General features: G+C 42.1%; 1 protein-coding gene across 1 annotated transcript; it reads left to right on the top strand.

Annotated features, from left to right (window-relative positions):
- Positions 1–7,167: 7,167 nt before the first annotated feature.
- On the top strand, positions 7,168–26,725 carry mfsd4aa (major facilitator superfamily domain containing 4Aa; the record flags this gene model as incomplete). Its single annotated transcript, XM_080494429.1, has 10 exons — positions 7,168–7,400; positions 10,917–11,115; positions 13,151–13,405; positions 14,167–14,287; positions 14,361–14,476; positions 19,282–19,455; positions 20,213–20,360; positions 20,676–20,746; positions 20,949–21,069; positions 26,676–26,725. The coding sequence occupies 10 exons, from the start codon at positions 7,168–7,170 to the stop codon at positions 26,723–26,725; spliced, it is 1,488 nt and encodes a 495-aa protein (XP_080350555.1).
- Between the last annotated feature and the right edge of the window lie 188 nt (positions 26,726–26,913).

Raw genomic sequence — 26,913 nt, 5'->3', positions numbered from 1 at the left:
TGTAACTTGTGCTGGATGTTGTGCCGGCTCAGACCACATTTACTGTACACAACAACATTTCAAGTGAAAACTCATCATATTCACTATTTGTATCAGAAAAGTTTCATGGTCACGCAGCATCTTTTTAAAAACAATGTTTACATCTTACGTTTTTGTCCGTCTACTGAGCATGTGCATAAGAACGAGTCACCCCGGCCATGGCATGCATCACCAGTAGCAGTCTTTTCAGAAAAGTGTTATTGTTTTCCACTATCTGCATGGATACGGGAGTTGGACCATTTTCAAATAGTTGCATTTTACCTTGTGTCCATGGTGACAGAATGGGAGCGTTTTCAAAAACGTGCACTTTCAGTCTCTCTGAGCACTGCTGTCATGTAAAGGGATGCCAAAATCACAATGAAAGTTTTGCATTTAAAGCTAAAAGGGAGCCAAAGTGTGAATAAAGTGAAAAGAATTTATTCAAAATCCTGTTAATTCACATATTTATGTTCAGAATTGGTCACTCAAACTTTTATTGGAGCTGTGTGTTCAAACATTATGACCATTTGCAGACACTGTAAACATAATCTGGACAATTGTCACTGATTCTATATGAGCTACCATCATTTAAATAATGCCGCACTTTATTAAATGGTTTCTGGGAATCCGTATTATGAAAACTCCAAGTGTGTTGTGACACAGAGCATCTAAAAGCATTGCAGTAGCGTCACTCAGTTGACTGACATTACCTCGACCTACACTTTCAAACACACAGTGGGCCTTCCTCAATCTCTACCTTCATTGTGAATACGAGCCTGGGAGGTCAAGCGGACTCCTGTGGAAGGACATGCCTTGCTGTTTGTTCCATACCGTGTTAACAGCTGACTTTCACTCGAGTGTATTAACGTTGCCTTAGTAAACATTGCATGTTACTTTGGCTTGTGAAGACTGTATTTGACCTAGTGTAGCCACTGTTAGGAGGCATCGCTGAGTGTCTGTAAATAACTCCCTATGAGTGTGTGTGTGTGTGTACTTCTTAGTCTCCTATTTGCACAAACCAGAAGTGTCCTCTGAAGCCTGCTCCCTTCCTTTTCGTGTCTCTCCTCAAGTCGTTCCCATATATGATCTTCGTCCTACCCAGTCCCCATATTCCCCAACTATTGACCGAGTAAAGTTTGTCTCGCAGCCAAGTAAAGACAAACTTTACTCCTACAGGAGCTCTTCAGTAGCAATCTGCTCTCATAAGGAGTCTCCGACTCCCCCTTATATTTTGCACAGCTTTAGCTCAATGCTAGAGGAGCTTCCAGCCATCAAGCCATTTACACTGAGTGACGATTAACGATCCGGCCGTTTCTGTTTCTGTCCGCTCAGTCCAGGGAGCTGCAGAGGTCCAGCACAATGAGAAAACCCGAGGGATCCTCATGCAGGGCTGGGTTCATAAAGGTGTGGGGGGAAACGCAATATGAAAGAAAAGAAAAAAAAACACACGCCATGGGCCTGAGTTTCTAAGACCCCGTTTACATGATGTTTCAAGTAAAAATGCATCGTTTTCATTTCATAAAAGTTTCATGTTTACAGAGCAACAGCAGAAACACTCACAATGAGGTAGTTTTAACGTTGGGCCTTGATTTGGTGCTGTTGTTGGTTTTTGTACTGAAACCACACACACACACACACAGCAGAGAACAATCAGCTCTGAACATTAATAATGGGAGAACACAGACGTTCTCGTTGACAGACCACCAAGTTGGATTGTTATTACGGTGACTGTCAAAATAAAAGTACCAAGTCCCAGGAGAACATGGACTGGGAGTCATGACACCACAGAGGAATCATATTCTTATTGTTCATCTACTGAGCATGTGCAGAACTACTGGTTACCCTGGCAGTGGTGCGATTGACCAGCAGCAGCTGTTAAAAATAACATTATTTTCCCCCTTTTTCCTTCAAAAGTGTAGACTTTAAACGGACACCCATGTGCAATGAAAGTTTTGCATTTTCACTTGAAGAAGTTCTCCCTTGTTGTGAATCTTATCTGCTGTTTATCTGATCGTCACATGAACCCAGGCTCGACGTCCAGTTTTCATGTGAGCCGATGATGCGACATCTTAACTTCTTCGTCATGTCAAACAATAATGGCCAATAAGCTAATAGCTGCCAATTATGTTCAGATTTAGGCCTTTTTTCGGTGTGATAAAAGTCATTACCTAAGAACTGAAGGCCTGTCCAGGTGTACTGTACCTGGACCCACAGTTAGCTGGGAGCTGGGAACCCCAAAGCCTGCACTGGATGGATGGATGGATGGATGGATGGATGGATGGATGGATGGATGGATGGATGGATGGATGGATGGAATAACAATTGAAAAACTAAAATGGAAAAAGTGCAGCCAGTAATGTAAGGATACATAAATCTGTGAATTTCTTGCAGGTAAACTGTAATTTTGCAGGTTTTGGGTTGTTTTCAGAGGCTGGGACCGTCGTCACGTTCATTCATTGAAGACACACACTCTGTAACCCAGCTTCAACGACAGTTCAGAGTATAGATTTTAATGAGGATATATATATATATATAAATATACAGTCGAGAAGAGTGTGTCCGAGTACCCTTGAGTTAAGCGCTGAAGTACTGATCCAGTGTCTGTTGAACACGAGGTGAAGGGTTTAATAAGCTGGAGAGGTTTCCACCTGGAAACGAACATCTGGAGGAAGAAGAGTTCAACCTGCAGAGACCTCAGAGAGATGGAAATCTGTGGATTCATCCACCCTCCCCCTGATCCCCCCCCCCCCCCCCCCCCCCCCCTCAGCGGCAAGAGTATTATTGTGTCTAGATGTGAAGCTATTTTAAATACTGCAATGAAAAATAAATAATATACATGTATTTTAACAGATGTTTTCTTCTTTCTCAGTGAGCTTGATGCGGCTCAGAGGAGGCAAAACAGAGTATTCAAAAATGAAAAATACTGAAAAAAAAAAACCCAGATGTTCCAGTGTTTTATAAAAGATAAGTCTAGATTTTGTATGAGATGTGATATTTTGTGTGATTTGTCTACACTGTTATACAAAAAGAAATTGAATGTACTGTGGAAGCCAACGGGCATAACATCGACGGAATAATTGATTAACTGATGAATAAATAAACTATTGAAATTAAATTTAACACTTCCCTGTTCAATGTTCATATTTCAACGACTTATATATTTAACTTTTCCATGAGGAGACGGTCTGATGATGCTCGGCTGCAAGGTGGACAGTGGTTGGCTGTCACCTCACGGCCAGAAGGCCATTCTCTGTGTGTGTGTGTGTGTGTGTGTGTGTGTGTGTGTGTGTGTGTGTGTGTGTGTGTGTGTGTGTGTGTGTGTGTGTGTGTGTGTGTATGTGTGTGTGTGTATAAACTTACACACATGTTTTTATTTTGTGTGAACGTGTTAGGACTTATGTTTGGTTATTAGCATTAAATTACTCAAAGTAATGATTTATTGGAAGTAATGTATGAAACATTTTAATTAATAATTGATATAAACTGTTATTTACTCATTAACAATTCATCAATTAAGTAATTTACTTAAAGGAGTCATATCACACAACTTTAGCAACACTTTCACATGGTTCCTATTGGTCCAAAAACATTGTTTTCAAATTTAGTTTTTCCCTAAATCCAGCTTGTCCTTGGTTTTCAGCCAGTTGAATATTTGATCATTGAGCCTCATTCCGAATCTGCTGGTTTCAGGAGCTGGATTGGCTCCGCCCATATGCCCATCTTGGGAAGAGCAGGAAGTGCTTCTTCTCCTTGTGCCATGTGCTATTGTTTACATTCTATCTGTCACTACATTATGGAGAAACACAGTTCAACCAATAATAACCAGGATGACCCAGAAGGACAAGCTCCTGAAGAAGTTGTGACTCTGCTGCTGCAGCAGGACGTTTCAGAACGTTAGTAAAACCTATTGCATGTCTGAATTTGTTCATCAGCTGCACTGAATATTTTCTTTACAAAGAACTGACCTCAGACTCTACAAAGCTTCCATTTGATCTACAGTCTCTATCAGCACAACTTTGCAGACATGAACAATACCTCACAACAAACAAACAAAAAAAAACAGCTGTTGCAAACTAACCAGTCTGGTCCTTCAAAAAGTTATATCAAATAAAAAAATTAATCAGAATATTTTACTTCTCCTTTTCCACACTTGCTTTATTAGAAGTTTTGCAGTGAATCCAGTGTCATTCTGGCCGATTGTCAGGGTCCGAGGACAAGCCAGGAGCAAGACTCCAACCAGGAACCGGCGTTTCCAGGTGTATTTAAGCCGTCAGGACAGACGAGTTTACAAAGAGGCCGTCCAAGTCCAGGCAGGGGTCGGTGCACGGGTAAATCCAAAACACAAAGAGGAACACGGGGAAAGAGCCAGGGTCATGAAGACAGAGCAACAATGACCACCGAGCACAGAGACATGAAGGAGCAGGTTGAAATACGTGAGGAGAGGGAATCACAGGGGAGACACACCAGGCTGATGACACAAGCAACACACAGAGGATAGACGGAGGACTACACAATAAAACAGGAAGTGAACACAGAGTAAGAGTTGACGATGGACTTGATGAACACACAGACACAGACACCGATGTTCTGAAAAGACTCCTCTGTGAAGTGCGGAAAGCGATATTATTGTAGGAAAATCATTAAAAAGTCTATTTTGCATGATACGTCCCATTTAAAGATAATAAACTATTAGAAATAATGTATTAACATTAATTGGAATAAAATTGTTATTTATTCATTAATAATCATGGGGCAGAAATGAACTAATTGGCAAACCATCAGTCTCGTTTGAAAAAAATTATTTAACTTGGTTAAGTACCAAACGGGGAAAAGTTGTGAAACTGTTGATTTGAGTCTTAAACTTTTATTTTTCCTGTCAGTTGAGTTGGAATTAAACTTCACCAAACCTGTTTTTGTTCCAATTCAGTGTTTGTCAGCCTACAGTCCACTGCTACTTTCAAACATGCGTTTGTGTGTGTTTGACGAGTGTAGTTGGCTTTCAAAATAAAAGCCCCCCTCAATGTTTTTCAAAATAAAAATCCTTTATGGTTAAAACCTTCAAAATCATCAATCATCAAATTAGTTTGGGGGAATTGACTATATATAGATACATGTGTATATTTGTTTTTGTATGTATTTGCATGTATGTAGGCGTGCGTGTGCACGATTCACAATTCAACATTTTTATTTACCACTTGTAAACATGAAGTGACAGTTTAGGAGTTCTTGTGCGGAGCTTCCTTGGACAACAACGACTGTCAAAACTGGAATTAAACGAAGGTACTCTAGTTAGCTGAACATTAAATACAAAAGAAAAAGAAGACTGGATGCTGCAACTGGTGTTCAAACATGCTTCAATTATATACACATTTGTATAAAGAGATTTGTGTCATTTGTGTATATAGACACTTTTCTACACATATTGGATGGTAATACCACAGAAAAAACAGAAGATGGTGGTAAAACACAGGAGCCTCTCTACTTGAATCTAATGGCAGGATTTTTAACATCTTACCAAGAAATGGTTATTTCTATGTAACAGCAAGTCGGATCTTTCTCTCGTCAAACTGTCCCCGGTCGGCTGAGGGAAGATAAAAGGTGAAAAAAGGACAAGATAGAAGCGAAAACAACAATCAAAGCAGACATAACACCATTATTGACAAGTTCTCCAGATATGGACTCTGCCTGTATTTTTAAATAAATTATTATGAACTTTACAGAAGAGTATGCGGGCCCTGAAGAAGAAGAAAATTCGGAGGTTTAAAAAAGAAAAACAATTTATGGATTTCAAAGTAAAACAGAAAAAAAAATGTCGAAAATCAATGTCAAGATATTTTTATGGCCACTAAAGAAGAAGAAAAATTCAGGTAAAAGAAAAACAAATTCTCATGCACTTTGAGAAAAAAGTTGATTTTATTTTGAGATTTTGAGACTTCTGTCTCCTCTGGTTCATCCCTCGTTGCTGAAATAATCACACTAAATCACCTAATGCTGAGTACTTACTTCTTGTGGACATGTGATTTAACACAGGGTTTCTTTGATTAAGAATAATAATACATTGTATAAGCTCCCCAACGAACAGGACGGAGACCTGCGCCCCCCCCCACCCCCCCCCCCATTGCATTCACATGGAAAAAAATTCAAACGCACTTTGTTTTTCTGAAGTAATGACATAATTATGAGATCATTATGCCATTACTTCAGAAAAGCAAAGTGGAAAAAAACACATGGGAAAAAAATAAAAACATACTTTGTTTTTTGTTTTTTAAGTGATGACATAATTATCTCATAATTATGAGAAAAAAGTTCATTAAAAAAGTGGCTGTTTTTCTGAATTCATGAGAGAATGTTTTCTGACAAAATACAAAGTTGGCTCTGTTTTGCTGCATTAATGTGACAGTGGTGTGAGTTATCCAGGCAGACGCTCTGCTAGACCGTTGTAGGAACCAGACACGTTCCAGCTCTCAAGTTTAATCCAGTTTTATTTCTATTTGGTTTGAGACATTTGGAGGTACTCTTGTGTTTAAGTATTCTTGATAGTATGGAAAACAGAGCCAATTATTTTTCTGAAAAAAAGTGCGAAATTTATTTTTTTACTCATAATTCTGAGATATTATCTTACAAAGTCAGAAAAACAACCAATTTTTTATTGTTTCAGAAAACCGTCACCTCATAAATTTTGAAAAACAGAGCAGAATTTCTTTTTTGTAATTGATTTTTTCTAATTATTAATGGCATCATTAATTCAGAAAAACGAAGTACATTTTTATATTTTCGTCCGTATAACTCGCATGTGATTCCTCCTGAAAGGTGTGAAACCTTCCTGATGTGGTTGTAGGAGTGTGAGAATGCGACGACCCGCTGCACATGTTACCTTCCCAGGGACGAACTCGAGGGGGCGGGGCTTCTGCCTCTTGGCCAATCGGCGTCATGTCCGTCCGTGACGTACGAGCGCTCATAAAAGAGGCGAAAGCGCTCAGGTGACTCGCGAAGTCCGACTTCTGTTCCTCGCGGGAGGCAAGCGACTTCCACGGAGGACAGGACCGTGGAGCGCTGCAGCTCTCCGGACCCTACACCCTTACACCTTCCACTACCCCTCCACCCACCCTCCACCCCCGACCCCGACCCCCACCCCGCCCCCCCCGCACCATGCAGCTCCTGGATGAGCGGATCCGCTCCCTGCTGCAGCGCCACTGGCGACAGACGCTCACCTACTGGAGCGTGTTCTTCAGCTTCGGCCTGTGCCTGGCCTTCCTCGGACCCACCGTGCTGGACCTGCGGTGTCAGACCCAGTCCAGCCTGCAGCAGATCACCTGGGTCTTCTTCTCGCAGCAGCTGTTCCTGCTGCTGGGCAGCAGTATCGGGGGGCTCTTCCAGAAAACGTGAGTTTCATGCTTCCATGTGCTCTTTCCAACCCCTGGGGTAAATTGATCCTGTCATTTATGTTACACAATTACCAAGTTTAAACTTTGGCATTAAGTGTATCAATTTATTTTTTTTAATATTTACTGTTTATAAGTGTAATATACACAACAAAGCGGAAGGAAGAAAGTAAGTAAATCAAGATAAACAAGATGAATCAGTCAAAAAGAAAAAACAAGAGTATACCAACAGTTACAGGCAAAATGGTTTCATTGAAGCAATGTATGAGATTAAAGCTGAACACATCTTTTACAGTGAAAAACTGGAGAATGAGCGTCTATAACGTAAAGCTAAAGCAGCAGGAGTTTAGAAAGGTAGAAATATGTGTCCCTCAAGATAAAGGTTGCTCACCACCGCTTTACACCTCGCAAAGTGAAAGAAAATCACCCCAAAAAAAACATTATTTGGGATTTTTAAATCGAAGTTGCTATCACTAGTTGTTGAGACGAGTTGGTTATTTGTATTAAAGTCACATTGTGAGGGCGAATTTGTAAAAACCTTATTAAATGTTACAAATAGAGGAGATTTCACAAATACTTCACATGGTAGAAGTTGGCGTGATGTTCAATTGTATTACTAGTAAATCACTGCACTGAAACAAAGGGGAAGACACAAAAGTAGTTCTTTGGGTTTGTCTTGGGTTTTTTTTTTTTATTATGTATTTGGTCCAGATATGATAAAACCATGGTATGAACCAAAATACAATATTAATCTTAATAGTCTTAATCCTACCCCTTCTCCACGATTCAATAATCACATTTTCTAATCATCCTGCTTCCTGAGTCTTGTGTAAAAAACAAGATATAGTCATGAGGAATATCGTCTAAGGCAGAGGTGGACAAACCTTTTGGCTCAGGTTCCACTCTGACCTTTTAAATTTAACATAACTCCAGAGGCATACATGTCAAACATCAACTTTAAAAAAGTATTACAGTGTTAATACAGTAAAACCACTGATGTAGGGACGCCCTAAAATCCAAGGGCAAGTGTCCCCTGAAGACAGGTGTCCTCTCTTCAGAGGGACGAGTCACCAGGACAAATTGTAGGACCAGTTGATCTTGAAGGAACCAAACACTAAATATGTTCTGGTTATTTAAAAGCACATAACTGAATCAATGCAAAGATGTATACAATATAAATACATATATACACATAGATGTATACAAGATAATTATTAAATAAGATTTTTTTTTTTTACCCGTCTCCTTGCTCTGACTTTGGCTGGTGATGTAAAGTCAATTAGAAAACTTTGCTCGTACTGAACGAGGCGCTTTTGAGAAGAATTCAGTGAACAATTTATGACATATTAGCTGACATATTATTTCATAGAGTACATTACTATCTGTATCTGTCTCTATTCAACCATCTAAATTATCTGTATCCGGAGCTGTACTCTGGGTGGGCGGGGCTTCAACCGGAAGTGGGCGTGGTTCAATTTAAACTGGGTGGGGCTTAAATCAGTACATTATTTTAAGTCTGAAATTGATATGGATTGATGACAAGTTGCTTTATTTATTGTTAATTTGAAAACTATTTGCAGAACAGCCTCAGAATTGAGATTCAATGTTTTGTACATAAAAAACTATATACTACATACAGTATATAAAGCTTAATTTGTAACATTTATAATATTATATTTATTTTTATGAAAAGCCATATACAATAAACATATTAATATAGGCTACTTTGTGTGTTCAGCTATATGTGTGTATGTGTGGAAGTGGTCTTGTAAGACTTTATTTTGTAATGATCTGTGTGAACCTGGTGACTCATGTAAACGTCCAGTGGTGGGAAACAGGGAAATATAATGTCAGCCTTGTTCACTGTACAGGTACACGGTACAGTGACAAACCTGAAAGAGTGACAAATGTCCACGTTCATCAATTAAAATATCTAAATACTCGTATTGTATCAGTGGTTGAATCTGGCTGCCCTGCAGGGTTCTAATGAGGAATCGACTCTCTCCCTGACTTTAGAAAAAAGCACCGTTTTAAAGCATTCAATAGAAGTTTTAAAGCAAACAGGTCTCGTTGTACAGTGTTAAGGTCAGCCTGCAGGAACTCCAGAGGTTGAACAAGAAGTGGCACCGCTGCAGTCAATAAAGATGTTCATGACCCACGTCGTTAACATGAACAAAAGTGGGCCCAGGACAGAACCCTGGGGGACCCCTGATGGGACACTTAATAAAGTCGAGGCACTATTATTATATTGGACACACTGAGTTCTCACAGAAATGTCATTTTCAAACCAGCCACCTCCCAGCTGGAACAAGACGACACTGAGCCGTTGTTGCTTCACGATGTGAAACATCAACGCTTCTGACCACCGCATCGTTTTCAGTGAATTTACTGGCATGTTTTTAGCCATTTGAGCAATTTCAATGATTTAAACTATTGTATTTCAGCCATTTTAGGTTTAACCTAATTTTGTGGTTTAAGCAGTTTTACTTGTTTCTGCCATTTCAACTATTTCAGTGATTTTAGCCGTCCCACCTGACCAGCTTCCAGCTGTTGAGCTGTTTGGACCAGTTCTCATTTTTACGTGTTGAAACACTTTTTTCACTTTTTCGGTTGGTAGAGCAGTCGTCTCCCAATCGGAGGGCTGCAGGTTCGATTCCCGTCTCTACCTGCCTAAATGCAGAAGGGTCTGCTTCTGTCAGTCTGTCCCAGTGCAGCCGTGGCGACGTAGTTTACCACCGAGTGGGGAGTGAATGAATAATGCCATGTAAAGCATCTTAGAGTGTCAAGAAAAGCTCTATATTATTATTATTATTATTATTATTATTATAAGAAGTGATTTTTACACTTTACAATGCCATCCAGTGGGCCACATGCAGGCTGCATGTTTGACACCACTGCTCAAGACATATACAAATATAATTTATTTAAATATGTGCTGTATAAACATTTGCAGTGTTCAGGTTGTATTTAGGCTTCAGCTCCATACGACCCTGCTTTAAAAGAGAAGGTATCAAAAAGCCTGTCACATTTATGAATGTTGAACTTATAAAACATATTTATAGTTTCATTATTCAAACAAAAACTGTTCTTCTGGTTGCATTTATGAAGCTCATTGATATAGTTTAGAAGGTCCACATAAATGACAAATATTCAATGTTCCAGCTGTTTGTGGCTGTGTTTACTGGTTTGGGATGTTTGAGCTGTTTTATCGTTTTAGGTCATACATGAATTTAACAATTTCAGTTATTTTACCTTTTTTTTTTTCTTTTTACATGTTTTATCTATGTATTAACTTTTATTGTGATGTTTTCAATATTCTTTCTATTGTCCTTTTTTTTTCAGATTCTCCATTTCCGGACTTTCCATCTTGACTGTTTTGCACATTTTAGCAGTTTCTTTCTGTTTCAATTTATTTTAAGCTGTTTCATCTTGAGGCAGTTATGTCTGTCTTTTCTAGTGGTTTTAGACCTTTCATTTTCCCTCACCATTATTAATACATTGTCTCCTCCTCTTCAGCCTCCTGTCCTCTCTGTCAGCCCTCTTCTTCTGCACCTTCATTATCTCGCTGGTGTTTGCCATCATACCGCTGTGTTATGATGTGATCCTGCTGTCCGTCGCCATGGCGCTGGCCGGTCAAGCCATGGGAGTGATTGACACCATCGCCAACGTGGAGCTGGTGAAGTTGTACCAGAAAGATGCGGCCATTTTTATGCAGGTTAGCCAATCGATGTGTTCAAGCAACTGTCGACGTGACGCTAAATCATTGCTTCCCTTCATCAATGTGGTGTGTTGAACCATGCGAGTTAGCATTGGCTCAGACCCAGGGTGATAATGTGTTTATTTATCTTCTCTAGTCGGACCAAATGTCCATATTTACTACAGCCATGTTTGCACAGCTATTTCAAGGTTTGCATCCTGGATATGCAAAGAATTTGTCTTTTCCAAATCTCTGCAATAGTTTACATGACTTGCATATTTCTTTCATCTATTACACAGTGAGACAGACAACCACTGAAGCTTATATTCAAACTGGGTCATTTCAAGTTACCAGTTCCAGTCCAAACTTCTCCAGTGGACAGCAACAGTCTCAAAGGCTGCAGGACTCCGACGGTAAACTGCAAAACCAGGCTGTGCAGCAGCAGCTGGTAGATGAAGACAACAGAGCCACTGCTGTATGCCATTAATGCGATTTGGGTGGTGGAGGATCTGTTTTGGCTCGTTGTCGACGTGTCTTTTGAGTTTTTAGTTCCTCCACATACGTTGAAAAGCTTTAGTTCAATGTGCCGTCTCAGGTCGATGTTGATGTTGTTGATGTTGCTTCTTGAAACCCGGCGGGCAAAGTTTACACAAAAAGGTAAGATTGTCCCACCTGGATCATCACTGACCTTTTCATAAAATTATTTTAAGTAATCATAGGAAGATGAAGTATTAATGGTGGAGGCAGAGTCTGAGGTCGTGCTGCTGTCTTCTATTTGTTGTGAAGCGTCGCATGTTGATGACGCATGCGTCGGTACGACTCTGTGGCGGCTGCTGCTGCCAGGTTGGCTGTTTTTCCCGCCCCGACATGTTAAAGCCTGTTTCCAGTGTGCTTTAGCCACTGGAAGGCTCTGTAAACCTGGCAACCCTGTTAAACAACATTAAACTGTGAGAGCGCCGTTCACAAACACCAGAATGAGCGCCGCTCACAGTAACGTTCATCAGGAGGAAATGCAGAACGTTCAGTTCACGTTCGCCCAAAATATGATCGAGTTCATGAACGAGCGTTCGCTGAACTCGTTCAGGCACAACACTGCATATCTATTGTTTCTCCTGCTGAAGGGATGACATTTGTTCAGACATATGGCAAATAGATTTCATTCTAATCCCAATGCAACACATCCTACACAGTGTCCCAATCATTTCAGCACAGAACTTGAAGTTTGATGGCGGCTGGATGCTCCTGTTTATGGCCCTCGTCCCAGAGGCAGCCATAGAGTCTTAAGTCCAGAATTAACTGCAATAGTTTACATTCATTTTTGGTAGTTGTAGACAAAATTTCGCTTTTGTTTTTTTTAAGAGGATAGACCTCTGCCCACTGTGTGAAATGATCAAATATCACACAGATGTATGGATTACACCCTGCGTTTGTGTGGACTTCATTAAAGGAACTTTTACAGAACATTTTCAAGCGAGAATGCAAAACAGTCGTCACTTTTTGGGGGGGCCTAAATCTCTGACGCAGTGAAGTTTACCCATCCTGCTGTTGAAGCAATGACATTTGGCAGGTAATGACATTTGCACGGCAGTCAAACAGCTGGCAAATATACATTTTAATTATAATCCATAAGTAACACAACCTATAGAGTCACCTAATCACACACTGAGTTCACCTTTCAGCTCATAACTGAAGTTCCTCTGATCACACCGTCGTGCTTCTGTGAAAAGGATTTCAGGGAGGAAGTACATCGTGTGCTGCCATCAATACATCTCGTTGAGTGAACGTCACAATGTCAAACAAGGAGTTTGTAAAAGACAGAGTTTGACACTTTGGAGCTATATTCTGAATCCAGGTATTAACCGGGGCAGGTTAATGATTTGTCTTTGGACTGGTGACCTGGAGGAGGTTAACTTGCTTCACCAGAGCTCAGCTCCAGCAGCTCAAGTCAATCATAACTCTGAAATGGAGACAGAAGATGGATAGATATACTCTTTTGTTGACAGTTTTGACACTGCTGATATTGGCTCTATCGTATGCTGGTGTCCCTCCACAGGCCTTACACTGTTTCATAGGACTGGGGGCGCTGGTCAGTCCCCTGGTGGCAGACCCTTTCCTGGCTGAAGACAGTTGTATCCTGGAAGCCAACTGGACAGCCAACACGTCGTCCCCCTCTGACCTGGACCATCTCCGTAGCAGCCTGGTTGGACAAAGAGCAGAGCTGCATAACATGTCCCAGTATCCTCTGCACACCAAGGGCGTTGTGGTCACCAGGGTCTCGTACGCTTTCTGGATCATGGCTCTTATCAATGTGAGTCACTGTCACTGCATGTCCTCACCCGCAATAACAATCCAACCTGGTTGTCTGTCCACACGAATGTCCGTGAACTCCCATTGTTAATGTTCAGTGCGGGTTGTTCTCTGCTCTGTGTGTGTGGTTCCATTACAAAAAGAAACAGCGCCCACGAGTTTCCCAACATGAAAACTAAATCATTTTCAAAACCTTGTCACATAAACTAGGTTGACGCCACATGACCTTTTTTGAAAATGCAAGCTTTTCTTAATGAGGTCTTCCCAGTTTGTTGGCACTTCAATGTATTCATTCACCAGTGCAATCGATCTGTTGTTCCATGTGAGTGACGTAGACGACTCAGCAACATTGATTCCCTTCAGAAAAAAATCGTTAAATACAAACGTTTCGGCCTCATTATCAAATCATCTGTCCAACCCATGACCAAGTTACACTTGTGATGAGGTATAATTTCATATGAACACGACACACGTGGAAGTCAACAATTCAGTGGAATTTCTAGTCCTCGGTCATGACAGGTGTGATCAGACTTATGTCTCTGTTTGTTCTTCTCGGAGCTATTTGCATTCCTTCAGTGACGAGCAGCCGGGTTGTCACCACTCAGATGGTCACAAGGATTGTGAACTTTCTATTTGAATTGGTCACGCTCCAACTGAAAAGACAACACAGATTCTACAATTGTGAGAGGAGGAATCATCTGACGGGGCTTGTTGACAGTTCCGTGTGTGATCAGGAGGGTGTTTGCGTGTTTCTCCTGGCAGCTTCCTGTCCCAGCTGCAGTGCTGGCATTGATGAACCACGAAAGGTTGCTGCCTTGGTCCCACAAGAGTCCACGTTTGCTGAACCGCGAAGCCCCGCCAGGCTTGGACCCCTTGGGCCAAGGTAACCTTACCACGTCTGTCGCCTCTGAGCATACTGTGTTTTGCCACTCTTCTAAGTGTCGCCGTCTCTCCAGGACACCGCGGCGTGTTCAGCTGCTGTCACCCCGCTGAGCTCCGAGGACGCCCCGCCACTTATTTCGTGATCCACGCGCTCGGTGGAGCCATCCTCTTCCTCACTGACGGGATCATAGTGAGACTTCCCTCCGAGGCTACACACACTCAAACATAGGGATGCACTCATGCCAATACCAGTATCAGGTATTGTATCCTGTACTGCACAGAGTACTCGTCCTCCTAAAAGCTCCCGATACAACTTGGAGAGTAATAGGTGATGTCGTCCGCCAGCAGCAGGTGGACAAGAGAGGATGAGCTGTAAAAATGTAGGCGGGGTTGTGAGCGACCCGGAGACGCTCCAGTGAAGAAGACAGGTGGCCGTCAAGTTGTTCTCTCGTGATTCAGAGTAAACATCCTCATTGTGAACAGCAGCGTCGTACCCGGCGGTCCCGGGTTCTTCCCGTACCTTCCACAACCGCGCGAATACACGTCCTGCCCCACGACGCTCCGCGACAGAAAGTGCTGTGGAACCGTGCCTTTAGACCAGCAGAGTTCGAACGATGTTGCACAATATCTTAACTGCTCAGTGGATCAGGAGGATTTTATTCCAAGCCGTGCTAGATGCTACATGCTAAAGAGTTAGCAGGAGTACTCAATTCCAGACCCCGAGGGCCGGTGTCCTGCATGTTTTGGATGTCTTCCAGCTTTAGCACATGTCAGGCTAATGATATCCTCTTCAAGCTTGTAAAATAGCCCAATAAGGATCCCCTTATTGCATTCAGGTTTGTTTATTTGTTCATTTAAAAGGATCTCCATTAGCTGATGCCAAAATGACAGCTCGTCTTCCTGGGGTCCCGACAGTACATACAAAACAATCATCACATCTCAATTGCTCACAATCTCAAAAAACAAAAAACAACAACACTAAAAGCTACGGAGCCCCTCTGGTGACATTGGTGAAAAAAATATTATTGCTTAATAACGCGTGGCCACGCGTTATTAAGGCGTGGGAACGAGATAAATAAGTCGTGGCCACGCGTTATTAAGGCGTGGGAACAAGATAAATAAGTCGTGGCCACGCGTTATTAAGGCGTGGGAACAAGATAAATAAGTCGTGGCCACGCGTTATTAAGGCGTGGGAACAAGATAAATAACGCGTGGCCACGCGTTATTAAGGCGTGGGAACGAGATAAATAAGTCGTGGCCACGCGTTATTAAGGCGTGGGAACAAGATAAATAAGTCGTGGCCACGCGTTATTGAGGCGTGGGAACAAGATAAATAAGTCGTGGCCACGCGTTATTAAGGCGTGGGAACAAGATAAATAAGTCGTGGCCACGCGTTATTAAGGCGTGGGAACAAGATAAATAAGTCGTGGCCACGCGTTATTAAGGCGTGGGAACAAGATAAATAAGTCGTGGCCACGCGTTATTAAGGCGTGGGAACAAGATAAATAAGCCGTGGCAACGCGTTATTAAACTGCCGTCAAGTGAGCCGGCACTCAATTTTAACTGCGCTTTTATTAACGTCTTTACGGCAAAACACAGGTCAGCGTACGGCCGCAATGCTGACAGAAAGACAGATGGTCTGATTTCAAAATGCAATAAAACGGAATCCTTCATAGGTTTACACCCAATTTCACTTCAGTGCAATACTAGGCATACTCCTTTGTTACTGCAAGAAATATGAAAGAATATTACTGTATACATTTGGAGAAAAGTACTCTTAAACTTGGATGTGTTGATTGAAAATGATGGTCTCGTCTATTTTCAAATTGCAATAAAATGGAATCCGTAATAGGTTTATGCCTGATTCTACGTTAGGGCAATACTAGGCATACTCCTGTGTTACTACGAGAAATATGAAAGAACATTACTATAGAAATTTGGAGAAAAGTACTCTTAAAATTGAATCTGTTGGTTGAAAATAATGATCTCTCGCCTGTTTTCAAAATGCAATAAAAAGGAATCCTTCATAGGTTTATGCCTGACTCCACTTCAAAGCAATACTAGATATAGTCCTTTACCAGTACTAGTCATATCAAAGAATATTACTGTAGACATTTGGAGAAAAGTAATGTCCAACTTGGATCTGTTGGTCGAAAATAATGGTCTTGCCTTCATTAATTTGCTCCAAGTTTAAAAGTACTTTTCTCCAAATTCCTACAGTGATTTTCTTTGATGCTGCTTGTAGTAGTAAAGGAGTATGTCTAGTACTGCCTGAAGTGGAATCAGGCATAAACCTATTAAGGATTCCATTGTATTGCAATTTGAAAATAGATGAGACCATCATTTTCGATCAACACATCCAAGTTTAAGAGTACTTTTCTCCAAATATATAGAGTAATATTCTTTCATATTTCTTGTAGTAACAAAGGAGTATGCCTAGTATTGCACTGAAGTGAAATTGGGTGTAAACCTATGAAGGATTCCGTTTTATTGCATTTTGAAATCCGACCATCTGTCTTTCTGTCAGCATTGCGGCCGTATGCTGACCTGTGTTTTACCGTAAAGGCGTTAATAAAAGCGCAGTTAAAATTGAGTGCCGGCTCACTTGACGGCAGTTTAATAACGCATGGCCACGACTTATTTATCTCGTTCCCACGCCTTAATAACGCGTGGCCACGACTTATTTATCTTATTTATCTCGTTCCCACGCCTTAATAACGCGTGGCCACGCGTTATTAAGCAATAATATTTTTTTCACCAATGTCGCCAGAGGGGCTCCGTAAAAAGCACTTATTAAAATAAATAACAATAAAATAGAGAAAGGCCACACACCCTTGTATCACATGACAAATCCTCGCTCAATCAAATAATGTTATAAGCTGCAGGGTTCAAAGTGTTGGAAAAAAATTGCAGCTTATTGTCTGAAAAAAATGCGGTACCTTGTACCATAAGTTGTTTTGTCATCATCAATAGTCTATGTCAGACTTATGTGTCCAGCACACGGAAAGACATGCATATACACCAATACTTCAAAAATATTAATATAGAAAAAAATAGAACTTTCAAACCAATTAGAGCAGTGACTGAATTTGTCCAGCCCTGGGGAAGATGGTCAGTTTATCACACTTCAAGCTGGCTTTGTCACTTCTCTCCCTCTGGCAGCTTTCAACTTGGACCACAGCTCTTTCCTCTGCTGCAACAGCTTCAGAGAAATCTTCCTTCATGTAGATCTGGTGGTGCACTTTCATTTCTTGACAGGAGAAAGAATCAGTTCTCTGGAGGTGATTCACGGCAATGTAGAGCCTTTATGTAGTGTTTGTATATTGAGTATAAATTCAAGTTTATTTCAGACATGTGGGGAGATAGATAGATAGATAGATAGATAGATAGATAGATAGACAGATAGATAGACAGATAGATAGATAGATAGATAGATTTTTATTTCTAAGCAGGGCCAATGATAAAATACACAAAACTAAAATAAAATACCACAAACTACAAACACAACAGAGTAATGCAAATAAAAACAAAAAAGCAACAGACTAATTAGACTTAATGGCCTTTAATAAGTACTCGTATCAGTACTCAGTGTCGCCAAATAGCTAAAGGTTTCTGCTTGTACTTGTACCCGTCCTTTAAAAAGTATTGTGCGTCCTTTGCACGCGCGCACACACACACACACACACACACACACACACACACACACACACACACACACACACACACACACACACACACACCGTGCAGGACCCCAGTCCTCTCAATGGAGTTGCTTTTTAATTGGATTGGATTCACTTCTTATTCGATAATGTCGATCCACCCAGTTACTGTGCTCAATGTGGAGCTCTGCTCCTAAACTAGGGTCCTACTGGTGGGGGCGACTTATCACAAGAGTGTCCAAGACTTTGCCTGCGCTAAAATGATCAAAGTCTGATTTGCAATTGTCAAAGAAATACAATAATGTTTGGAGGATGTTGGTGAGTGAACAGATTTTATTTTGCGAGTGAACCTGATTGTAATCATCTGGTTGGTCAACATCCTCATCAATACCGACCTCTCTTGGAAGGCAGTTTAAACTCCCAACAGAACAAAAATCAGTTCAGTCGCTCAATCTCCAGGGCTGTTCATCCTCCGCTTGCAGGTTTGGTATAATATTGACCAGGCGAAACCAGAGTCTGAAGTCCATGTTGAACATGGAACCTGACGTTATTCAAGCTATTGCTTTATTAGATGTGTTTTGAGATGTGCTCATTAAAAGCTGCTTTATCAGACTTTATTGGAAAGAATAAACACCCGAGGAGCCAAGATATGACTTATAGTGATACAAACTAAAATAGACAGCTGACAATAAGACAGATGGTAGGACAGACAATAGGACAGTAGGACAGATAGAAACTAGTCCAAGGCCCTTTTTAGCAATATCAGCAGCAGCAATATCAAGTGAAAATGCTAAACTTCCGTAGCATTTTAGGCATCTGCTTCCATGACAACTTTACAACACAGCTTCATGAAAAATGACTCTCAAGGTGGAACTTTTCGAAAATGTTCTGGCTCTGTCATTATGGAGATGGCAGAAACGCTGCTCCTGGTCCGGGTCACCACGGTCGTAGTAACTAGAAGTAGTGCTCATGCTCAGTAACTGGACAATCAGAACAATTCCTCCATGGTGGCATGACTCCCAGTCCAGATCCTCCTGGGACCTGGTAGTTTTATAACAATCCAACTTGGTCGTCTGTCCACTAGAATGTCCATGTCCTTCCATTGTTCATGTTTAAAACTGCACCAACCGACATCTCTCACTCGTGGCCCAACAGGCGAACTCCACCGTTTTCAGAGTTTCTGTTATTTCCCTGCAAACAGACGTCGCTCTCAGAATGTTGCTGTGTAAACATGAACATTTTCTGAAACCAAAATGCAAAACAATGAACTTTCACTTCAAACGGCGTGGCGTAAACGAGGCCTGATCCCGGCTACTTTGGTTTTCTTGTCCCGCAGGGCGCCTACGCCGGCTTCATCTACACCTACGCCGTCTCCCCTCCTCTTCTGATTGGCCGTAAGACGGCCGGTTGTCTGAACAGCGTGTTCTGGGCTTCCATCACCGCAGGAAGACTGGCCTCCATCTACCTGTCGTACAGATTCCCCACCGCCGTGCTGCTCACCGCCAGTCTGGTACGAACACGCCTGCAGCAAACAAGCCCGACTCAGAGTGTGGACAGGACGGAGGTTTGGGTGGAGCAGCCATAAGGTGTCCAGCACAGCTGGTCCGTGACAGATCAGAACAAATATTTGGTGTGGGTGGAGCAGTACATGGGAAACCTCTTTAAATTAATTCGTTTTTATTGTTTTATGAAGATTAACACTTTGCAAATCACTGTTTGTTTCTGTGACGCGCCTCTTGTGCAGGTGGAAACAGGTTAACTATCCTTCTATCACATCTGAACAGCCTCCACTGAACACTACACACTGAACACTGAACAGCCTCCACTACACACTGAACAGCTTCTACTACACACTGAACAGCTTCCACTACACACTGAACAGCCTCCACTACACACTGAACACTGAACAGCTTCCACTACACACTGAACACTGAACACTACACACTGAACAGCCTCCACTACACACTGAACAGCTTCTACTACACACTGAACATAAACAAACAAATAAATAATAAGACAAACCTGGAAAGCTGCTTTCATTTAATGTCAGAGGTGAACTCACTTCTGCCACAAGATACGAATAAAGATCATAGAAAGACTGCAATAGATTGAATAATTTGTGTGTGTGTGTGTGTGTGTGTGTGTGTGTGTGTGTGTGTGTGTGTGTGTGTGTGTGTGTGTGTGTGTGTGTGTGTGTGTGTGTGTGTGTGTGTGTGTGTGTGTGTGTGTGTGTGTGTGTGTGTGTGTGTGTGTGTGTGTGTGTTCAGGTTGGTGTCACACTGGTTCACTGCCTATTGCTGATCTTCTACACCAGCAATGTCTTCCTCTTCATCGGGACGTGTGTGTTGGGTTTGTGTATCAGCAGTGTGTCTCCCTCCATGTTGGCCTTCACCGAGGACGTATTGAACTACCAGGGTCAGACACACACACACACACACACACACACACACACACACACACACACACACACACACACACACACACTTACCCTTAAAGGAGGTGAATGTTGATGTTAACCCAGTTGTAACTGGCTCAAATGTATAGAACTGTAAACCCATAAAACAAAAATATCAGTCCATTCTCATTGTCATATTGTATAATAATCACATGTTTTAGCATGAATTAAAATAATTCTAGCTTTTAAAAAACGGGTGTAAATTTTTCAGCGTACTTTAATAGTGTTTCCGTTTGAACCTTTTGTTGATTTAGTTTGTGCCTGTGTTTCATCAGGTTGTGCCACCAGCGTCCTGGTAACCAGTGCTGGAACCGGAGAGATGATGCTCCAGCTGCTCGTCGGCTCGGTAAAAACAACAACAAAAAGCCACCACACCAACACAATATGTCCACAGTCTCACTCCTTTTTCAGAGTTTAACACCCTGTGTCTGCTTCACTGTTGTGTCAGAAGCACATTTCACGGAGGACAAAGTTCAGTTGGAAGCACAACGCATCAGAGTGATTTCCAGTGTTCTACAGGTGCATTGACTTTCAGTGACTCGTTGCAGGTGATCCACAGCCAGGGCACTTACCCCTTCCTGCTGTGCTGCACCGTATCGTCCTTCATGGGCTCCTTCCTGTTCCTGGTCTTCCTCTACACGGAGCGAGTCCACAGGAAACAGCTCACAGGTGAGAAGCAGCACAGGAAGACGTGGGGGTGTCTTTGTCAGACCGAGGCCCCGTTTTGTATTTTGTAAGAGGTTTCATGTTTACATGGCATCATTTTAAAAAGATTCTCTGGAAATGGCAGAATGCCAAAACGGTCAGTAAGACAGACAGACTGACAGACAAAAGAGAACAATGGGCTCTAAGTACACAGACATTTTCGTGGACAGACGACCAAGTTGGATTGTTACTGTGACTATCAACAAAAAACTACCCAGGAGAATCTGGACGGGGAGTCAAGGCACGACGGAGGAAACATTATTCTGAGTGTCCAGCTACTGAGCATGTGCAACAACTACTCGCTACTGCAGCCGTGGTGACAAATACAATGAGCAGAGTTTTGGGAAAGTTGCATTTTCCCCCATTTCCATGGAGATGGAGTGTTTTCAAAATGGTTCAACCTTGGGAGCCATTTTCAAAAAGTTGCATTTTCAGTGGCGCCGAGCGCCAGTGATTTGTAAACGAACCCCAAAATGCAATGAAAGTTTAATTTTTTATTTTGTCAGGGCTGACCTGTGGCCGGTGTAGAGATCAGGATATTAAAAGCCTCTAAATAGTGAAAAGCGTCCATGTAGGTCACGTTTCCCTGTTTGAGGTGGACCAGAGTTCTCTTTAGGGACTTTCTAAGAAAATCCCTTTTGTTTGGGGAAATGTGAACACACCCCAAACTTGATTCTGGATTTTTGCAAGCGGAACCTGGTCCCCTACAAACCACCGGCTCGGTCCTCTTTCAGACAGACTTTTGAGTGCGTGGGGTGAGGGTTGAGGGGACGTGACGGGGAGCGCGATGGATTTCGGTTGTACAAATCTGAAAAAAGTCCTGCAACATTGGTTTTCTCTTGGAAAACGGTTGGTGCACAGATGTAGCACAGCGATGAAGTGGTTCCTTTACAAGCGATCTTTCTAGCGTGTGGCGTGAGAGGGCGAAGGAGGATGTGACGTGCACAATGCATTCTGGGTAGTAAACAAGAAGCTGACCACGCGAATCAGAAGAAGCAGACACAGAAAGAAAAAAGTTGTAGAATATCTGGCGGGCAGACGTGGAGTAGAGAGGAAGAAGTCAAGAGGAAGAAGTAGTGAATGAAGCCCTTATGGATATCTGGTGTGACGACTGTATATTGCAGTTGTTTGTTGTTACCCATTAGCCACGGGCTAACTAGCCTAGCCACCACGGGCTAAAGTAGCAGGACTTCCGGTTTCGGTCTGGACCAATCAATGAGTGTGTTTCTTCTTTTCTTCCTCTCTCTGGTCAGTTTTTGCGTCTGGCGACTCATTTGAAGTTACCATCAGGTGGATATGACTCTGTCAGCGTTGGTCAGCCTGCATGGCCGCTCTTCTTTTTGCCTCGTCCATCAAAGCGACATTCATGTCCATCAACTTCACAGCAGCAGTATTTTGTCTCTGCAACTTTTCTGTCAGGAGCCAGTTTTTGTGTTTTTCCACCAAATCAAGTTGAGCTGAAGCCAGAAAACATGTTGGGGATCTGGAGAATCAGGCTGACACAGTTTTTAAAGTTTCATATATTCCGTAGTTTCAAAACATGCATGTTGCATTTATGAAGTTTCAAGTGCAATTTAGGATGGGAAACACACATTTACAATTTCTGCTGTTTTTTGTACCTGATTTTAACAGTTTCATCCTTTTCTAGCATTCTTCAGATACAGTAATTGTGACATTTTGTAATAGAAGAGAAAATAAGAGAAATAAGTTATTATCCCAGGGGAAAATCCTTTTAAGCATTGCTCCATACTATAAATTAATAGAAAGTTGAATATCCAGTAAGACAGGATCACAATGAAATAAGTACATTTCAATATGAATATGTACAAGGCTGAGTAATAGAAGCACAGAAGGATGGAATTAACTAAAATGCAGAAAAAACTGTTAATAGGGAGGAGTAATAGAGTCTTATGGCCACGGGAAAGAAATTATGCCTGTTCTAAGCAGTTTTGCTTGTTATTTTTAAGCTTTTTTTCCCCTCTTCTACCCCCCCCCCCCCCCCCTTTTCAGTTCGGCACTTTCGGTTTGTCTCCACTCGAGATCGGTTCTAAAAAGTCGTACGACATGTTTGACCAGTTATTGCTGAAAACTAGTAAAGCCATGCTTTCCTCACCACGGTATCGTAATCGTACCCCCCCACACACACACGCACACACACACACACACACATTTTAGCTGTTGTGCCTTTTTTTTTTTTTTAAAGCTTTTCCTATCCAAGAGGTAAAAGTCATTTGGAAAGAACTCTGTAAAAAAAAAATTACATTTAATTAATTTCAATTAAATTCAATTAAAATCAATTCATTCATTAAAAATGAATTCAGATCAATGTTTATTTTGCTATAATTTTCTGCTTCGTGGAGTGGAAGAGCCACACGTGGCTGCCAACGTTCCTCCGCTCTATTTGTGCAGGTGTGAAAAGCTCCGCCACTCCACGCCTCAGACCAAACAAGCACACGCCGATCTTCTCGGAAACGTTGACTTGCAGGTGAACTCTGGTGGTTCGTTCACAGTGAGAAATGATCCAAATACAGGAAGTGAACCAATGACCAATGTCAAGTCTGGAGAAAGTGAGGAAGACTTGAGGGGAAATGTCTGGTGGCCTCATGATCACGATGGTTTATGAAGGAGCGTGAGCTGGTTCGCACCTTTAACCATTTAATTCAGTTTGGCGATTCCATGAATTTTTATCTCTATAATCTGAATGAACACAGAAAACTCTGGCTCTGGTTGGTGGAGCGACTGAAGTGTCCTTGAGCAAGACAGTGAACCCTGAACTATCTGGGAAGTTCCTGTGTGAGTGAGTGGTTGGTGGTGGTGGTGGGCGGAGGAGGGGCTGATGGTGCAGACCGTCAGTCCGCCCCGGGGCAGCTGTGGCTACGGAGTTTACCACCACCAAGTGATGCTGCTTATTATGGAGAATCCCTCAGTAACTTGTAGCTCGTGTCTGCTGCAGGCTGATTCTGTATGGAGTTGATGGAGGGAGGAGGAAAGACGCTGGTGGTGCAGAATCCCCCCCCCCCCCCCCCCCTCCCCTCGCAATACAGCAGTGGAGCGCAGCGCTACCCAAAACACGCTACAACTGAATTTCCCACGATGCACTTGTCATTTAACAATCATTTTGATCTGGATCCCCATTAAATTGTAATGAGCTGTTCCTCTGATCAAAATGCAGCCGTGAACCAATTTTCATGAAAGATCAGCTCATTAGTTCTTGAGATATCTTGTTAGCAGACAAACAAATAAAACCTCCTTGGTGGAGGTCATTGAAGCTGCAAGCAGAGAGCATAGGTCACTGCACTCCAGCACACCCTGGAACGTGGTGCATGTTGGGGTTTGGTGCTGTAGTTTGTGTTCCAACGTTTAGGCCAGATTTGAAGTCTGTAGGAGGAGTTCAACATGAGAATTTCACCAAATGGATGACTTCCTGTTGGGTTTAGTGTTAATGAGTGTCATGACATTTGTGCGAGGATTTCAAAACGTTTGATGCGTTTTCATCGGGAAGGTCTGTTGTGTATTACTGGCCACATTTCAGGTCTGCAGGACTTCATGTCTATTAGGATTGTGTTTTATGATTAATGCAGAATGGCAGACTTGCTGTTGGGTTTAGATCAGTGGTCTTCAACCCGTCGATCGAGATGGCGACCTAAAATAGCCAGTGAAAAGTCCATCTTGACACCAATCATAGCGTCCATGCAAACCTGCCACTCTCGTCTCCAGCCTCTGGTTGGGTCGTCAGCGGCGACGGCCTGGTGTGGCAGTTTGTCGGAGTTTCAACAACTAAATACAAAGTTCACCAGTTTGTCTGCTGCTCCGTCACCGTCGAGTCGTGGAGTGATATTTTCCCACAGCACGTTACTGCAGTCTGACCTTCATCCTCCTGATGATGCATCACGAGATAAACATGAGTGGTCAGGTGCACCGGACCGGGTCCCACAGTTTATCCTGGAGGTGTTATAGAGCAGGTCCTCCACCTGTTCTGCACCACAGACGGTTTGAAGCAACATAATGTTTCCTGGATCATCAGGACGGAGAATGAAAAGGTCTTAATGAGGTTTAACTGTGTGGTAAAAAAAAGAAAAGAAAAAAAACAAACAAACAAACGCTGAAAGAAGTGAAGTGAACAGTCCAGACTAACAGAAACTTAAATGAGCATTTTCAAAATAAAACTCTTTAGTCTCTCTCTCTCGGACATACTAATTCGTCATCGTTATTCCATTTCAGGCAATGTTACATTAAATACAGTGCGTTTATAAATGACATTACAACAATCTTGCCTTTCTTATATTGCGAGAGGCCCCCAGTGATGAAACTAGAGTTCCTTGAAACAACTAATGAACAGAGACACTTATTAAGACTCTTTTATTAACATATGTGGAAACAAATACAAGCAGATGCTTCATTAGTCCCTTTTAGAAAATGAGTGTGTTTTGGGGCTGGTTTACGTGAAATAACAGTTAGTCTGAGTTTATGGAAAACTAAAGTTATATCAGGTATATTTTCAAACAACACATCAATCCATCAAAGCATTTTAGAATGTTTTTGATAGAAACCCCAAAAAAGGAAATGCAAATTAAACTTTTTCAGCTCTTAGATTTTCAGTCATTAATAAATATGAGCATATCTAAATATTTATAAACAATAACAAACCTGGACACATTTGCATAATACAATTCTGAACCCATTAATGTTTGTCTTCATTTAAAAATAACTATGATGGAGAAAGTTGAGCCTGACCTGCAGCTTTTCAGCCACATTTCTTCTTTCTAATCAGTAAATTAGAAGAGATGTCACACACACACACACACACACACACACACACACACACACACACACACACACACACACACACACACACACACACACACACACACACACACACACACACACACACACACACACACACACACACACACACACACACACACACACACACACACAACAAAGAGGAGAAATCAAGAAATCCTCTGTGATTGAAGATTTTCTGTATAAAATGAAGTGAACACATTTCAGGGCCTGTTGTTAGTTTGTTGGCATGAAAACAAGTTTGAACAGTATTACTCACATATTTTATATAAAAAAAACAAAAAAACCTTCCCCTTGCTGCCACCAGGTGCAGCAGCGCCCTCTATTGACGATGTTCCGTCCCTGCGCTGTTATGCATCGTTCACAACCCTGCCTGCATTGTAACCATACTCTCTGGTGGGACCATGCTAGAGAGTTGGGTCTGGAGTTCCTTGACTACCAACTGGGTCTGGCCCAGTTCCACTCAGACCCTGATGATGTCGCCGAATGTGTTCATGGTGTGTTGGTGTGTGTTTGTGGGCTTGTGAAGCTCAACAGGATTGACTTCCATCGGTTTAAACCAGCAGCTTTGCACCTGCGTGACTCTGTCGTAGCAGTTTGGTCAACGTGTACAGGGAAACTGAACCATGGTTAAACTATTTGCCACATGTTCGAATGGGTCTACTTCATCCCGACTCGAAGCCCCTGGAGAGTTTTCTTCTTTTCTAGGTACACGAGCTTCCACCTCTTGTCAGCAGTTTTCAGCAACGCTCTCATTTCCCTTTCAGAGTCGCTCCAAGGAACGGCCATGGCGGGGAAACCAACGAGCGGCTCCTGATGAACAGGGAGCCAACAAGACAAAGAAACCTCAGGAAATCAACGTGGGCGTCTCACAAGGAAGGCCCACGGAACAGACGTTTGTCGTCGACGATCAACAGAGTTTCTTCAGGACAGATCACCTCTTGACAATTAAGACGGACGATTCAGTGTGACTGGCTGTCAAGCAAGACAACGAAGGCGGCGGTG

Source organism: Blennius ocellaris, assembly GCF_963422515.1.
Source record: "Blennius ocellaris genome assembly, chromosome: 4".
NCBI lineage: Eukaryota > Metazoa > Chordata > Actinopteri > Blenniiformes > Blenniidae > Blennius > Blennius ocellaris.
Note: the sequence above shows the minus strand (reverse complement) of the source record. Positions and strands in the feature narration are given on the sequence as shown.